Consider the following 18946-nt stretch of genomic DNA (forward strand, 5'->3'; position numbering starts at 1 on the left):
TCTGTGCATGCATGTACGGTACAGTATACAAAATGCGCATCCACCGAGCGTCGGCGATAGCTAGGGCCCTGCACTGATTTTCTTTTGCATTCTTTATTAATTTAATGCGCTGCTAAGCCGAGTAAACTTTTAATTTGCATCAATTTTTGTGGATTGATACTTCAAACTTCTCAGGTAAGCTTTAAAACCGTGACTTAGGATATATAGACCCCTTTTTATGACATATTGATGCGGGTCCGTGTCGACATGAAAACAGAACTCGCTCTCACAGTGTTTACAACGTGTACACGTGTACACGACCGAAAAACACGCCGTGTACACGTGCATCAAAAATGGACTTTCAAAACGGGCCTACATCTAACAAATAAAATATTTATGATAGAATCCTAATATAATTTCCAAATAATCACTAAATCAATTCTTGGTAGCATCTGTACATTTCTTCTATATTTATTGATCTATTCATAAAAAAGAATATCAATCTTTACAAGAATATCAAAAGGAAAATTCACATGATCAAACCTTCACTAAATACATGTATGTACATGCATCGGCCCTAGCAGATATATTAAAAAAGGAATGCGTACAGCCCAAGGAAAGGAAAAATAAACAAACATGTGTCTACAAACAGCTAACAGGATAATTAATCTAATAAAACACAGATGGCATAGTGGAGACAGATAAAATCAATCAGCATTTTGACATGATGGGGAAAACAAGTTTACCGTCCAGGCTCTGCTTCTAGAAAGTGGTCTGAATACGCAGCCTAAGTCCCTGACTGGGTAAACTTGTAGTTGTGAAAGTCTTGTCTCAAGACCCACATGATGATTAAAGTTTATAGGGGAGGGGGAAGGTCATAAAGCTGTTCATAATCTAAGAGCAACTTTATGAATTACTTTTGATCCTTTGTGGTAAATGATATGCACCATTAAGTGTTCATTAGTGATTACCTAAGATTATTTATCGCGTAAGAAAGGTTTACCGGTCGTTCTCAAATTGCTTTATGAAACACCCACCAGGGTCTGTGTCTGCAGACTAGAGGATTGAGGTAATTAGACCCCGGGGTAATATGGGCCCCACACAGCGGCCTCACCCTCAGTTCAAGTATGAGAAGGACAAACGAGCTATCACATGTGCAGGATGTGTGCATGTTACAATAGCCACTGTGTCTAGCTGTAGTACTGTAACTTGCAGTATACTATACTGAGCAGTTGCAAAGGACTACTGAATTTCATCTATCAAGTTGCTTCTCCACTTTGCACCGGTAAGTACTTATACCTGTTACCTAGTATTATGTCCTTTGTTTGATGTGTTAAATAGCCAAAGTACAAGTATGAGCCAAGCTGTAATTCTTATGAAAATCATTTTGATTGATGAATGAATAAATCATATGCAGGCTCTACAAAATCAAAAGTGGGGTAATGTGAGTACCCCTACCATTATTATATGGAATCAGAGTACTGAGAATAATGAATTTACTATGTTATTTCAATACCTTATTCATTATCTTAACTAACTTATGTTAAATGTACCTGTATGTGAAATGCACGAGAGAGCTAGAGTGGAGGCAAATAAGGCCATGGGGTAAGTCAGGCTGCCTGTTTGCTTTTAGTGCATGCACTGCTCAAGAATGCCAGGGTCAAAGGATTAACTGTTTGAATCGTATTTGAGACAGTTCCTTGGCACAGTCGGAGGGGTGGGGGGGGGGGGCTTCTCCAGGGGTGAGCCTTAATTTCTAAGGGGCAGACATGGTGTAAAGGGCAAAATTATCTGACTACCTCAGAGTGAGCAAAGAGTGCAAGAAAAATTTACCTTTAAAATACAATCTAATTTTATAATTTTTTCACAAATATATATTCATTTCACCCAGGTGCCTGAAAACGATTTTTGACAAGTAAAAAAAAAAAGGTTTTCACTACAAAAAGAAGGTTTGGGTTAATTTTAGCATACTTTCCTGATTTCTGGGGGGAGGTGGGTGCCTATGATGTATAAGATATGCAGCAGCACCCCCCCCCCCCCCCGACAAATCTTGATGGATTGTCAGCACACTCGATGCCCATGTCAATGATATCACTCTGTCTGTTTCTCTTCCTCTTCTTTCTTTATCAAGAAATGTTTTGGAGGTCTATGGCCTTCAAGCCCAACATCTTTTCATGGGGGGGGTACTAGATTATAATGTGAGTGCGTAGTATGGGCTGATTTTTTTTTTTAATTGACAAGAAAATCAGCCATTTTGAGGATTCAATTTATTTTCCTAATTATACACTCTTTAAAACTTTAATTCTCATTTATTTGATCATAAATATGATTTTTTACAGTAATTATGGGGGGGGTGATAACACAGGCAATTCCCCCATCCCCCGCCCCACTCATGTCAAGTGTGTATTATTGTGCATGCCAGAATTGTAGTTAACTTCACCACTTTCGCTCTCTTTTGTTTCAATGTGGCAAATGAGGTCACCTCTGGATTAATACATTTCATTAAAACTGTATGGTTGCATCTGTTTAAACAGTAAAATACAGTATAGAAATCTCCATACAAGATTATGTACAATGTTTGTTTCCACTACCATTACCAATAAAACAATAAATTATTCCTATTGAAATAGGGGTACTAACAATGTGAATTTAGTTTGTTACTGATTGCATCAAACCAACTGAACTATTTTTACTTTGAATAGGTTTTAATCAGGCAGCCTCATCTCATTTGCCCCGTTTTGGTGGGGAAAATGAGACCACCCAACAAAAATATTTGAGGCTCATTAATACGCAACCTAGACTGATAACATTTCTTATGGATAATGTAGGTCTACTGTAGTTCTAGTATTAGACATTTTATCATGTTTCTACTGCTTTGCATAAAAAAGATATAAGGGCTATTCCACGGTTACTCACGTTACATTTGGAGACACCTTGACTCATACTTTGAGCTGTAACTCCATTATTATTGATAGGAACTAAACATCTCCTTATCACAACAAAGTACACAGTCTGACTATCCTTCGTATAAAAACAAAACTTAGGAAATTTTATTATGCTCCTGGCAAATCTTTGGAATGTGTCGGTTACTCACGTTACATGATTTGGACATGCATAAAATGAAAAGTCAACATAAGTGAAAAGTCTCCTCATACAAGGCTTTCATGAAAGTTGATTATATCCATTTTAAAGAAGTATATTAGGGAGACAAACTTTGTATATAATTAAAAAAATAAAGAACACATGGTTTTTACTTGGGGTGCAGATAATATGGTTACTCACGTTACGGTTACTCACGTTACATTTTGTCCATGTATGGTTAACAACACACATGTCATTAAAAATTCAATAATGTGTGTAAAATTCATTGCTAGGAACATCCAAAAGAGATTTTATACCAAAAATTGGAACAATTGGAGCTTTATTCGGGAGTAGGAGGGATAATAGCATAATCGCTTAACACCAATTTGCATGAAATAAATTACTATATAGTATTGTAGATTATGTCCAAGACAACCTGCACGCAAATTTTCGGCGTGATCGTGCGGCCAATGGCCGAGATCTCAAGGGGGGCCTGGGAGCCCCCCCCCTCCCCCCACCCCCCGGGCCATATCAACTCCCAAAATACCCCGGCCTAGATAGGGTTACAGGTAAGGGCATTCAATGTGTTGTTCAAAAACTCTTTAAAGTTTGGTTAATCAAAACCAAGTCTTACTGCACTCTCGCATTGTGAATACTTCTACTAATATTCAATTTTTTTGTGTGATTGTATGACCACTGATATTTTGATGAACAAAGAGTCGCATCAAAGAGATGTATCCTCATTTTGCTTTTAATTAATCAAAAATAACTTCACAACTCACCATGAGACTTAAAACTTGACATCCCACAGAAAATGTTACCGAATTGAATAATTTTTACTGGTTACTCACATTACATGATGGTTACTCCCGTTACAGTTTTTCTTCATCAATTTTATAAAAAAATTGTACTTTTTAATGATTTTGATAGTCATCACTGTGTCAAAGATTGTTTGAAGGAAGAGAATTTAAAGTCCCACCAATTAACTGTGAAGAATTTTTCTCTCAGAAAACAAAGTCAGTTTTTTTGGTTACTCACGTTACATCACCTGAGCAGGTTGCAATATTTATTGTTGAATGAGTACTACAAATTTACTTGAAAAGCGGTTGTGTATTTTAAGTAATTTGACTCTTCTAAACTTCAGAAATATATAAAGTGGTATGTTGTTGCAACAACAAAATGGTAATAAGGCATATTTCATTTTTCACTATTTTTCTTGTATTTTGGTACACAATGGAAGACACAACTTTTGACCATTTTTTTCCAAAGTATACATATGAAAATAAACTTTTTATTTCTTGTTCCTGAAACTATCATGTATGAAGGACTTAAAGTATTAAAAAATTCAAGAAAATATTGAATTTGAATTTTTAAGCTCATGTCCACCAACCTGTGGAATTGCCCATAACTGGAATTACCAAAAAAGGTATCCTCATTTATCCCACTCTCCCCTACATGTTAAAAAGCCCACACTTATAGAGAATATTTTTATTATTTTTCTTTTAGGATATACCTCGCATAAACAAATTTTCATCATTGCTCGAAATCTGGATTATCAGCTGCGAAAATGAGGAATTACAAACGTAAGACAGAGACCTCTTACACCAAGCAGTCTCTCATAGATGCAGTTGAAGCCATCAAAGAAGGCAAGATGGGACTCAAAAAGGCAAGCAAGATATACGGTATAAGCCGTACTACGCTGCAGAAAAGGGTACAGGGCAAGATTTCAATTGATGTCTTTGGTGGTGGTCGCAAAACTGTTCTCCCAAAGCATGTCGAGGACGAAATGGCCAGATGTCTTGGCATTCTAGCAAGCTGGGGTCTTGGATTTACGAAGGCTGCGCTTTTAGACCTGGTTGCCGATTATGTAAAGACCTGCAACATTGAGAACCCTTTTACTGATGGTAGACCAGGAATCGACTGGTATAAAGGATTCATGGATCGGCATCCTTCTCTAAGCCTTCAAAAACAAGAACAGCTTCCTTGCAGCAGGGCAAAGGCGACAGAGAAAGAAACTGTAAGACACTGGTTCGAGCTGTTAGGAAAAACTCTAAAAGACCTCAGTCTTGAAAACAAACCCTCCCAGATATATACAGTTGATGTGAATGGATTGCCTCTTGACCCATCTCAGCTGAAAGCGATAGCAGAGAAGGGTCTGGAGAATGTCTTCCAAATTATTGGAGGCTACGAAGGATCAGAGAGAGAAAAAATTACAGTGAGCGGATGTGGTTCTGCTTCAGGACATATGCTACCTCCCTATGTGTTGTACAGTGGAGAAAACTTGAATACAGACTGGACCAAGGAAGGGGTCCCAAATGCCAGATACAATACATCACACAATGGCAGGATGGAAGCTGTCACACTCTTTGACTGGTTCCAAAATATGTTTCTCCCCAACATCCCACAAGTCCGGCCAGTGCTTCTCATTTTTGATGGCACCGCATCGCGCATTACGTTTCCTCTAGTAAAGCTTGCTTCAGAGAATGAGATCACCATCATACCCATTCCTTCTAGCACAACCCACTATTTTAACCCTCTCAATGTCAGTGTGTATGGACCTGTGAAGACAGCCTGGGAGAAGATCCTTCTTGCCTATGCCACAGAGAATCTTGGAAGAGCTCTTGTCAAAGATGAATTCCCTAGGCTTGTCAAGGATCTCTGGAATGAAGCAATGAAACCTGAATCCCTTGTGAGTGGTTTCAAGAGCTGTGGAATCATGCCATTCAACCCATCGACAGTTCCAGAATCCATATATGAATCATCTGCTGCTTTGAAGCTAAATATACTTCCATCAGTTTTGTACAAACCAGATGTCTGCAGTGATTTCCCGTCAACCTCCAGAATATCTCAGGCTATGCTACCACCTACAATCCAGCCAGAATTCTGTAGTGATTCTCCATCAACTTCCGGATTATCTCAAGCACCATCACATATGTCTTGGCCTGCTATACAAATGAAAGAAGTTGAAGGAATCAGATCACCTCTTACAAGTTCTCTGTGTGGTAACACCTCTTCTACATCCCCTTTGAATCTCTCTGTGACTCCAGACTCGAGTTCGTCAACCCCACCTTCTACTGAAAACTCTACTCCTGCCATTGCAGAGTTAATTGCAAAACACATCCAATCAAAGGTAGAATCAAATAGACCATCAAAAAGACAATCAGAAAGAGTACTGACATTTGGTGACATTGTGACAAAAGAACATGTGAAGCCTTTGGAGCAAGAACAAAAGGTGAAACGAAGAAGAAAGAGTGAAAATCCAAGGAAGAAGATAGAAAGGCTGGACAAAGAGTATCAACAACATGAAAGAGATGAATTAGATAATCTGTTTGATGATCCAGTGGAAGTTCTGCAAACTGACATTGACACCCAAAAGGATGGCAAAGGCATTGAAAGATGTGAGGCTTGTGGTAAAATAAATGATACCACAGACTCTGACCAGTTCATTGGTTGCGATCTTTGTCCAAAAAGGTTTTGCAAGAGTTCCGTCTGCTGTGGCCTTGATCTCTCATCAGAGAGAGATGTTACAAGAGTTGGCTTTGTGTGTAATTCTTGCCAAGAGATCATGTACAACAGACAAATAACAACACATATGGAAATGGAACATGGACGAAAGATGTATGCTATATCATAAGCATTGCTTAATTAATTTAGGGTACTTACATGAAAGTTGGTCAATGAGAGGAAAATTAAGCTTTATGTTATTAAGTATTTCAGATCTGGGGCCCGTACCACAAAGCCTACCAATGATCGTAGAACTGATTCCATTGACTACAATGTACCATCAATCTTGAAAATCAAGCTTACAATTCATCGCTAACCTTTGTGTTACGGGATCCTGATCAGGAGGGTAGCACACTTCATTATAATTTGTTACAGCTGAGGATTTAATTCATTCCACGAAATTTTGAAAAGAATCCCATTCTACCAGGTTTTTTTCGTTCACAAATTAACCACTTGTCGTAGATATTAAACATCAATTGATATGCAAATAAGAAACACTGAAAGCTGGTAACATTTGATGTGATATGATATGAAGGAGGTTCATCATGGCGATGGATGAAGTTGAAGAAATTAATTGGTTGTCTCATGACATTTGATATGTTATTGTTCCTCTTTACCTAATATAACTAAAGATAGTACATGTTCTAGTTAGTTAGCATGTTTTATCTTAGTAAGATGTTTTTGAAAATGTTAACTACGACATCTTTATATGTGCTTTACAGATATATTAATACCCTGGTAATTTGATCCAGAATGTTTGATTTCGGGAGTTGTGTTTGATTGTAACTCTCTCTGCTACGGGTCCCATGCAGGTGGGTATGAAATAAACTATAGAGTGGTGTTCAAAATTTAATGAACCCCACGAGAAAATAAACATATGTAAAGTGAACAAAGTCTGCCATGTTCTTTATATTTAATTGTGAAGCCAGATGCTAGAACATAACATTCAATAAATTTTGTTTCTATAGGCTTGCCGAGCATTACTGTGTTGTTGTCTACGTTTGACTGTCGGCACAAAGGAGTGTATTTTGTGGTGGGTCCACTAACTTATGAGGACAATTGCATGCATGGTGTCATATATGCAGTTAGACCCAGGTGAGGTAAATGGGTACCGGCAGGAAGAAATTCCTCAAAAACCTGTGTGCACCGTATAGGTAGCCTAGCTTAGCCGGGTAATAATAGCAGGGCCCGTTGGGATAGTTTTTAGAACTGAAGTGGCTACCCTGGGTAAATATACATTATTGCTATTATTATGAGAGCAATGTACAGGTATGGTGATAAATAATATGGGAATAAATAATATAGGATTTGTATAGCACACGTATCCACCTTGTTTGATGCTCAAGGCGCTCCGGCTAAGCTAGTATACTGATTCTGGTGCGCACAGCTTTTTGAGGAATTACTTCCTGTTGGTACCCATATACCTCACCTGGGTTGAGTGCAGCACAATGAGGGTAAATTTCTTTCTGAAAGAACACACGCCACAGCTGGGAATCAAACCTACAACCCTGTTTGAAAGGCAAGACTCTGAACCACTAGACCATAACGCGCCCACTTCATGAAGGGCACGTTGGGTTATGGGATCATAATGATGGGTGATGGGAGTTGATTGAAAGGAAGAATACAAAGAAATCAATACAAATGTTGAAGTTGACAATGAAATGAATCAGATGGCCAGGGTGAATTGTTATTGTGTATGTTTGTAAAGGCACATGCTGCAGAGAGATGCTGAACATGTTTTGAAAAGGGCTTTTAAGATCGAGGTAGGAGATCGTGGATGAGGGGATGACCAAAGAAGCCATGAAAGAAGCAAAGGAGGATAGAAGGGTTGGTTTGGGTATGGATGCACTGAACCTGATAAAGTGGATAGAGGGAGTAAGAGTGATTGCTGAGAGTATGAGGTAAATCTAGGGAGCAGGTTAACTCCTCATGAGGCCCGTCTGCACCATCCCAAGTTTTCAAATAAGCGCGCTATTTCTGATCCGGCAAATTATCCCGATCTGAAACAATCTCGAGATTATTTGCAATGGAGACGCAATTATCGCGCTAGTTCGTTGGATTAATCTCGAGATAGCAATCCCAAGTCAACTCGAGATTATTTGCATAGTAGCACGCTATTTTACGAATTATCGCACTAATTCGCAGGTGCAGATGCACTCGCGATTATTTTTATTCATAGTGTCAGACCATAATGCATCGATGTCTCACTCAAGCAGGAATCGCTCTTCCTGCGATGGTGGAGACGGGGTTTCTTGAATCTTAAGATTAATCGCGAAGAGGGCTGATCAGGCTAAAGTCTCAAGATTGAGCAAAGTCGGGATGGTGCAGGACCGCCTAAAGGAAACAAAACCGGGCTTGAACCTCAACCTGTTGCTGCTACTACTACTACTAGTAATGTAATTAATGATACTACAACTACTGCTGCTACTACTACCACAACTACTATAACTACTCCTCCTTCTGCTACTACTAGTACTACTACTACTACTACTACTACTACTGCTACTACTTCTGATTACTAACCTGATCAACATGGATGTAGAAGAAATGATCTCGATGGTAGAGAAGTCTGATCAGCCTCCTGACTTGCCTGAGTGCACGACCATGGACGACCAGTACATAAGCTATTCTAGCCCTCTCCTGATCCATCGACATAAAGTTACCATCGCTCTCTATCTCATTGGCAAACTTCCCTGAAATATCAACAAGAAATTCATATCAGGGGTGTTTCACAAACGTGACTGTAAAGTTAGGAATGACAACTGGATTATGGCAAGCTAAATGTAATTTTTTTGCTCAGTTATTTTGAATAAAATTTCTTTAAGTTAAATATTTTTTATTTCAATTTTTCTTACAACACAGGTTTTGCATGTATCTTGGTGAAAAGTCATGTCTACAATGATTTAGGTGAATTTATAACATAAAACATCACTCTTTGTAGAATTGTGAAGAGATATCTGGACAAACATTTCTGCATTTCAGATTGTGCTACAGGGAAGCCATCTCATTTTGCTATAATATTCTCATAGTTACAAATGATTTTTAATGAAACTAACTAACTACTACATGATGATCAAAAATTATTTTCTGAGCCTTATGGTTTTACAAGGTACATGAAAATACAATCCTATTTACCATTTTTACAAACCCTGCAAAAAGGCTGCTTTACACCTGCATTTGCTTCTTTCGATATGACCACATGCAAGCAGAATGTCAAATACATTACTCAATGACCCAAACTAAAGGAAAAACTAATCTAAGAGAAAATGGATAAAAACAGCTGTTTGAGGGGAAGCAATGCCTAAAATGGGGCCTGTGCATAATGACATACCTGAAAACGGACAATGGCGAGGCAAAGAAAGAGGATATAAGTTTCTTTCAGAAGTGGCACAGACCGTGTTGGTAATATCCTGTTTGCATTCATTTGTTTTTGCACGACTCAGTGCTGATATGGCATCTTTGCTTTCAATGGGGCACTTGGACATATACTCCAGGACGAGCGTTGCATTCCCCGTTGGTGTAACTTTAACTAACTTGCTGCGGTATCGCTGTGATTTCGAAGAGTTGCTGGTGACGATGTCTGCTTCTTGATGAATGGGGTTCGCTTTGTGAGCACTGTTTCCGAGTTGATTTGACACTTCTTGATCTATAGGCTCCCTTCCTATCCCTTCAGCCTCGCCCTTGACCACACCCTTGACCACACCCTCGGCCATGCCCCTACCCACACCCTTACCCAACCCCACTCTATTCCGCCTCCTGTCAAGCGGTAATGTTTCATGTTTGGGAGACAGTTCAACCTTCGGTACTATCGTCCTTTGATAATCAAATTGTTTGTGAAGTTCCAATGAAGGTGGTTGTTCATCTTTTATTCGTCCTGGGGGATCCTTTCCATCATCTATAGTTTTCTCTTCAGCCTGAAATATAAAAAAAATAAATAAACACAATGTTAACCATCTTTTTCTCTATTAAATATTCATCTACATCCCTTCCACCAATGTTGAAGACAGCATATTGCAAAAGAATAAAAAATTCTGTGACACCTCCGAGTAGGCTCTTGCTGTATCCGTGCACCGTAGCTAAACAAATCTAGATTAACCTCTTATGGTACATTTCACTTTCACAATTCGTTTTCTTACTTTCAGGGGCAATTTTTTTTTGGAGAACTTATGAGCGAAATCACCCTGAGTCACCATGTCAATATTTCCCTAACACCTTGATTCTCTTTGTTCACTCAAGAAAATACACAACTTGGTTCATTTCATTGATTTGCACCATGATTGAAAGGGTGATGCATTTTAGAATTCACCCATCAAAAAACATTCCCTTTATTCTTTTCTCAAAATACAAGTTGAAAAAAATTCCAAAGCCACAGCCAACAAAACCGCATCTGTCATATTCGTTGTGTTTGAGTACTTAAAAATGGCACTCAGGAAGTCTCTTGACATTTCCTTCCAGCCTCCGTGAAAAGCTATCAGATTCTCATGAATAATAAATGAATACTTAATAACTCATACATGAAGCAAAGGCATGATCAGAACTTTAATTACACTTTATATGCAATTTCGAAAGGTGCTCAGCAAATGAGAACATTCATGATGGTGATATAATGACAATGGTGGCTGAATACACTATACCTCATTGTATACAAAATTGCTTCTGAAAAGTTCTTGAATTATAAAGAGCTTAAACAGGAAACATATTTCACCAAAAAGTATGGATTTTTAACTCATAATTTTTTCAACAAGCTTTGAGCAATAGTTACAATAAAAATAAAATTCACTTTACTGAAAAATGTAGATATTCATAACAAGTATACATGTATGCCTTTTATAGACTTTTTAGAGATAAGTTTAGGTCTGAAATGCAATGAATCTGAATGCAATGTGATGTGCTTCCAAAGAACCTGAGATATATTACCCTGCTTGAGAGAAAGTCAATTTGTGCATTTAAAATGAAAAATAAAATCTATTTATGAAACTTAAACTGAAGCAGGTTTTGAAAAGTCCAGAAAAAGTTGATAACAAAGGAATCCACCTGCACTTTTGAATAAATGCTTGTATTTATTAAATTGTATTTTTAAGGATATCTGCAAATAATCCAGATTCACTACTCAACTTTTCCAAGATAAACTGCTTCATTACTCAAAATCTTTGTGTTTAAAATAAAGTCAATTCCACTTTCAGCTACTTTTGTAATCACAACTGCAAACTAAACTACGTTTGTTTATAAAAAAAATTAAGATCACAACCATATTTCTTCTGATCTAGGCAGAATGCCATTGCGATTGGTGGACTGTCTATGCACTCTCAAGCACTGTGTATGGCAAACCTGATTACTTCTTGCTTTCTTATTGAAGAGGCTAGATATAATAACTTAAATATTGTTACAAGGAAAATGTTCCTCTCAATCTATCAGAAGCAGCTTAAAGTTTAGGGCTGTCTGCAGTCTGCACCAGCCCAAGATTGAGCAAACTCATGCGGGTGCAGCACCGCCTTTTGACTACTTTTGACAAAGTTTATCTATCACTTTCAAGGAATGACTCCTACCAACATTTAACTATACCTGTGTTTAGTGCAACATAAAAACACAAAGCGGAAATAGGCTGAATTGATAATATCAAACTCCTGACTCTAATAAAATGACAGAGTAAGAACCACTACCAGTATAGGATAACTGATGCCCTGATATATGGAGTCCGAGATTTGGTCTGACACATAACCATCTCGACAACATGTACCAACAGTTAGACTGATTCTATAAAAGAGGCTTTCAGACCTATCCGGTCCTGTGCTTTTACAAGAATTGGTTCAAGCCCCCCAAAACCAAAGATTTTTAGTTCTTGCATTCATATTCACCCTACCCAGACCCTTTCGAGGTGATTTCTCAAAGGACTTGCAGTATGGTCTGAGAAGCAAGCGAGGTACGCGATTCAAAAAGCTTGCTCAGTAGGCTAGCAACCAAAATGCCAAGCATTACTGGGATGGGAGAGTTTTTTTTTTAATTTGCTTTCTCACTGTGAGAATTCCCCACGAACTTGGTAAAAATCCCTATGATATCTCGTAATTTTGACAAGTGCATGTACAGATTAATTTATTTTGTAATTTTCTTATTTTCTTATTTATTTATTCATTAATTTATATATTTATTTATTTATTCATTTATTTGTACACTGACAAATATATGTATATAGCTGGTATTCTCTGATCAGGATAGATCGGATTGATTTCCTGTATCAATATGAGTTGGTCTAAAAGCACCTTGAGAGAACAATGTCATTTGCGAAGATGTAGCTCGATTTGATATTGCAATGACAAGTTTTGACAGTTGTCCTTCATCATATCACTATCTAAAAGCCATTTTAATACTCAGGGTTCATGAAAGCACTCCCGTTTGCTTAACCTAATGGAGTCAATGGGTGAATGTATGTCGTTATGAAGACAATTCCTCTTTCCCTCTTTGTTTTAGGAAGATTCTCTGAAATCATCAGAGCACTTTTCATTTGGCAAAAGATTATAATACCAACGTTACATTCAAAGACAAAGAAAAGAATAAATATTCTTCTTTGCTATTGGATGACAAATGAACAAGTGATGGACAATGACAACATTACTATCAAGTACAATTGGATTGTTACATTGGTGTATTCAGCATTCCACAAACTGAATTTCCTTCAGGGAGAGGGGGAAATAAGGAAAGAATTTTTTCAGTACACAGGAAAATGCTTATTCATGGATCTATTTAATATTTCTGAAGTCAGGAATAAACATGCAGGGGATTATTTAAGCGTGGAAAAGCTATGTAAAGACAACGATATCCTTTTCTGCTTACCAACCATGTTTTTTAACAATGTGTAGGCATTTTTTAGTAAAGTAATGTAATAAATCTGGTCAAAATGCAACTGAACACACAGTTTATGTAGGCCAACCATATGCTAAAATGGGCAGGAAAACTGTTATAGTTCTCACTCCAAATAATAACAAATTATAAATGTAAAGAACAATGCTACAGAATTCCTTTGGTCGCTTGCTCAAAACCACTGAAATGTTGCAGCATCATGATCAATTTTCACAGTAATCAAGGTCAGATTAATTTGTTACCACTTTGACTCTGACCATACAGATGATTGTCATGGCTTTAGCATCTCTCAAAATTCATACAAGACATTCAAAGACCTATATGTAGTTATTGCTTTAAAGAGAAAGCTTCAAGTACAAGTACAAACCTTCAAGTTGAAATTTTGTTCAATTCCATCCTCAAGACGTGATTTTATGTCAAAATAAATACAAACCATCAAGTTGAAATGTTTGTTCAATTCCATGCTCAAGATGTGATTTTATGTCAAAATAAATATTAAAAAATCTGGGGCACAATTTTCAATTTTTTTATTTATCATGTTTACATCATAATGTACATGTATGCATCAGACTTATATTTTGTAAAATGTAAGATTTTCAGTCTTTCACATAACACATCATTTCAAAATGCATACTTCGGAAAATGAACTCAAGCATCGAAATGAAATGGGCTTTAAGAATCTTGATGCTTAATTCAGTTCACCTGCATGAAAATAACTTGACTAATGAAACCAACCGACTTTGTGTCATTTAACATCCATTACTGTCATCTTATACCCTAATTGTAATGGCATTGGCTGGCCGTCTAATTGCATCAGGCAATCTTATTGAATCTGAATGGATTATGAAGCATGAGAGCACTACGTGTACATGTACTTTCATTTTTTCTATTTATTAATTTTTTTACTCAGTACATTATAGTGGATACTCTATTATTAAGGCCTTCATCATTAACTTTTTCTTTCATCAAATCAAAGGCTGGCTGCTCTAATCATAGGTCGATCACACAATATACTAGAAGTAATAACAATCTACTTTATGTGGTTAAAATCTTGGACCCCATTCCCACCATATATCTGCGTTGTGGGTGTTTCTCAGCATGCCCCACAGGCCACTATTAAAAGTATTTTATAAAATGCAATGAAATGTAAAAAGAAAAAATTTGATGTCACACTTCGATACACTGTTGATATTGTTGTTGAGAAAGATGATTCATATTTCTGTTTTGGTTTTATTTTTAAAAGCATAGAAATTGTAATATTGTTGAATTAATTTTTAAAGACACTCCTGGGACCCATCTTACAAAGAGTTGCGATTAATTGGATCAATCGCAACTAAGCCAGCAAAGTCAACATGTAAATGCATGTTTGTTCAGAAAAAAATCTAGATATGAATGTATATAATTCATTGATTTCTTGACAATTTGGTGTGATCTCCTTTGTTTACAAATGACATTTTACAAATATCCTGTAGAAAAAATTATGACACTGCTGGATTCCCATAGAGTTACGATTGATTGGATCAATCGTAACTCTTCGTAAGACGGGCCCCTGGTATAAAAATGAATGATTACGTTAATGGTATACCCCAAAACAAATTTGGATACTTTGACAGTAATGGGATGCTACAATGGATGAGCTGCTTTCTCTAATTAGCCAAGTAGATGAGTAAAGTGGACTAAAATTATACCACCAGACCAAAGCTACATCCATGTACAATTACACTCAAAAGTTATTGAACCCCATCACAAAATGCACTCCTTCATGCTGAATGATGAATGTACCAACAACACTACAACGTTCAGCGAGCCCAGAGAAACAAACTTTATTGAATGTTGATATTTTATCAAGAGTTAATTGAATAAAATATCTAAACCACGGCAGAAATTGAACATTATATAATTTTCTGGTGTGGTTCACTAACTTTTGAGCACCACTGTATATCATACACACATAATCCACAAAATCCAATATAATGAGCAGAATAAAACATGATCGTAAATTAAAGCGTGATGTACAATGTATTTTGTCTTTTTCTAATTTGCTGAAATTTGCACGCATGCATCCACATTACTCCTGCTCAGAGATTGGTCGATCCATAGTGTAATAAAATAAAATAATAATATTCCGCATTTATATAGCGCTTAATACATCGGAACGACGTCTCTAAGCGCTTTACAGACATATTATTACCCCGGTCATCGGATCCTTGCATGCCCGCATACAATGTATGCACCTTCTCCACTCCCTGGGGAGCATTCCAACAAGAGTTCCAAGACTCAATTGCTAGGCATACTACATACATGTATAGGCTTTCACATCCTACCGGGTACCCATTTAACACCTGGGTGGAGAGTGGCAAAGTGTGGATTAACGCCTTGCCAAAGGACGCTAGGCCATGGTGGGATTCGAACACACGACCCTCTGATTACAAGGCGAGAGTCAGAACTGCTACACCACGACGCTTCCACGCGTGTACTCAACACCATTCATCACAGAGCTTCTCTTTCGAAGGGATTTTTAACATTTTGATACTAGTCTACTGGAAACTAGTTTAACATGTAATGAGACAGTCAAAGCAGTCTAGGAAGCGATCTTCCAAATCGGGTCAGAAAACCACCTCACGATGTAGTTCTGAATATCACTTTGCCGCGTTAAACTGATTTTATCCTAAGTGAGGACCCGACCCAACCGTTCTTCAGGAAGTGATCTTCGCACATTTCGAGCGCGCTACTCCATACACTTAACATTTATGGAATGTCTATGCTATGATTTCATTTTTCGTGCGAACCATGTCACCCCACTGAGTGTTACCACAGCAACAAGACCGCTTTTATACGTGAAGTGGTTCTGAAAACCACTTCTGGGTGATCAAATGAGAATGCTAGCAAAGCGGTCATCCAAAAAGACCAAAATTATTTCCTGAACCAGTTTCCCATAAACCAGTTTAGAAAGTATAATGAGAACGGTGTCTTACTGTGATCACACTTACAGTCCATTTTTTTTCTCTAACAGCATGTTCTTTCTTGCAAATATTTGTCTAGAAATACAAAGTGGTTGTCCCAAATTCCCCTAATAAAACTAGATTGTTACAAAATAGGTCAATTACTGTAAAAGCTCAGGAAATAGATTGGATGAATTATTCATGTTGGTTCTGACCCCTGCAAAAGTTAGCTCTAATGAATACTCGTCTCTTGAGTGGTAAATAAATAAATTCAATTACAGTACCATAAATCAAGGGACTGTTTCTCATAGATTTTTTTTTTTTTGCTGCAGGGTAGCACATCTCCAAATTATTTCCAACCTCAAAAAATTTGGTCATCAAGATCCAATGTGACCCAGGAGCTTAACATCAATGTCTCAAATGGGCATATTCTGGATATACTAAATTCATCCGATAGATGGCGAGAGAAAAACTGGTTTTACAGATCTATATGCCTATATCTCAGGTGTATTATTATGCAGAAGTTATAACTTAGATCATGGAGGCTACCTCCATGCTTTAGATATAAAGTGTAAAATAGTATTTGATATACACTGTCATTTTTATGTAGATTCTATATCAATCCATCTGTATAGGCCCCAACACTATGCCACCCTAACTTTTTCTTTACTGACAGACTATATGTGCATGCATGTAAATGTAGTTTTGTGCTCATATCTCAATTTACATGTAATTCATACCAGATTACTGGCTAAATCATCAATGACATTCACTCTTGACCTTTGACCTTTTGCTTTCATAAAGGAAAAGAGGAGTAAACTTGACACTTGATCCGAAAGGCTTCATAAACCTGAGTTGAAATGAACAACTGTTGAGTGAAAGCTAATTGGTTCCTGCTGGTAGCCATACAGATAATACAGTGTGTCCCAGAAAAAAAGATAATTCAACTTCAGAAGGCAAATATTCAAAGATTATTTATACCATTTGAATTTACTGGAATATGAGAAAGTGATTAACCCCTCAGCTCTTCATTGATACATTTCTGGTAAAGTTTACATGTACATCTAATCTTATACCACACATGAGCCACAACTTAGAACAACAGGTATGAATTCCTGGGGAGCGTTTCAACAATATTTTCATCCGACAAGTTGTCAGATCTGACATGCTTCCTTGATTCTGATTGGCTGAGAGGCACTGTTCCTATGGTAACTGTCGGATAATCTGGTACTTGTCGGATAAAATTTCCGACAAGTCCTTTCATGAAACGCCCCCCTGATTTACTATTATTAATTCATTCTTAGTCACCAACATAATGGTAACTTTGAACAGCACTTTTAATATGATATTCATATTAAAAAATGCAAGGATTAAACTGTTAGTCCTGACTAAATGACAATGTATTTTGATCAGTTTCTCTTCAATTCAACCAAGTTAACCAAACTTGGAAGGGAAAAAATGTGCACCTAATCATCTTTCAGGGCAATTTATTCTGTGAATCAATGTGTCAGTGGTAGGAGTAAGGTACATGTGCAAGTATAAGAAGAGCAAAATTGCTCTTTCATATTCTAGTAAAGTCTATGTTGCAATATCAAATAATCTTTTTAACATTTATAGCCTTTTAACTTTGGATTGCATCTATTTTGATACACACTGTAGTATAAACATTCTCTCTGGGTTGATGTATGGATGCAGCACCGAAAACAGTTTCCTGGTACACGTATGTAAAAACTTGCATGCATATACATGAAAAGAAAAAGGGAATTAACTCTTGAGTAAAAATTTTAGTGAAAACTGTAAATTTCTGTTGGCACTTATTGGAGTGAGTAATTCTAAGCATCAATTATTAATGAAAATGGTAAAACAAAAACACACATTTTTAATAAAACAAATGTATACAAAAACAATGCAAAATAAAACACAACATAATATTACATTTTTTCAAGACAGGATAAAATACAGATTAATCTAAGGATAGTAATCCTCACCTTAAGAATGTCAGAAGTGCATGTTGCCATGTACTTGTACATCTTCATTTCATCCTTAGGGATAAATGCAGGATTAAAGAATACTTACATGTATGGGGCAAACAAAGAGAGAAAAGGAGACAGAGAAAGGGGGCAAGACTGACGAGCTTCTCTCCATATGAGTACTTGTGATTATTTCACAATACAGAAATTTGAAAGAGAATCTATTCACACAAAACAACATATAGAGTCCAGTGAATTCTCTAAATGGCTACAATCATTTTAGGATTGATACTGAGTGATACAAGACTATGGCCAAAGGGGGTAGGGGGGTGTTTCACAAAGATTTAAGTATGACTTAAGTCGCACTTAAATGTCGACGCGTACTTGATATGCAACGCGCGATCTTATTGATAGATACGCAGTAGTGCGCATCCCCATGACACGATCTGACCAATGCAGTCAATCCTTTCATACCGTATGCAACTCAGTATTTAAGTGTGACTCTAAGTCATACTTAAATCTTTGTAAAACACCCCCCTGGTCTCCTTCATGCAGTATCAAAGGGGAAGTTCACCCTGACAAAAAGTTTATTGTAAAAATAGCAGAAAAAATAAT

At 37.1% G+C, this 18946-nt stretch overlaps 2 protein-coding genes across 2 annotated transcripts in view; one reads left to right on the plus strand and one right to left on the minus strand.

Moving 5' to 3' along the window:
* The window catches only part of LOC121422270 (xylosyltransferase 1-like), a 59988-nt gene that overhangs the window by 23177 nt on the left and 17865 nt on the right, over positions 1–18946 (minus strand). Inside the window, exons 2-3 of the mRNA XM_041617188.1 lie at positions 9896–10478; positions 9088–9257 (exon numbers count right to left, since the gene is read on the minus strand). Of these exons, the coding sequence (XP_041473122.1) occupies positions 9088–9257; positions 9896–10478 (753 nt within the window). The remainder of the gene's footprint in view (positions 1–9087; positions 9258–9895; positions 10479–18946) is intronic.
* Positions 454–7675, plus strand: LOC121422271. The gene is made up of 2 exons (XM_041617189.1): positions 454–1264; positions 4567–7675. The coding sequence occupies exon 2, from the start codon at positions 4628–4630 to the stop codon at positions 6692–6694; it is 2067 nt and encodes a 688-aa protein (XP_041473123.1). The 5' UTR covers positions 454–1264; positions 4567–4627; the 3' UTR covers positions 6695–7675.

The sequence above is a fragment of the Lytechinus variegatus genome, chromosome 10, assembly GCF_018143015.1.
Source record: "Lytechinus variegatus isolate NC3 chromosome 10, Lvar_3.0, whole genome shotgun sequence".
Lineage (NCBI taxonomy): Eukaryota > Metazoa > Echinodermata > Echinoidea > Temnopleuroida > Toxopneustidae > Lytechinus > Lytechinus variegatus.

Bases quoted from the DNA above. Each gene is read 5' to 3' on its own strand.
- LOC121422271 (XM_041617189.1), top strand. From the start codon at position 4,628: ATGAGGAATTACAAACGTAAGACAGAGACCTCTTACACCAAGCAGTCT.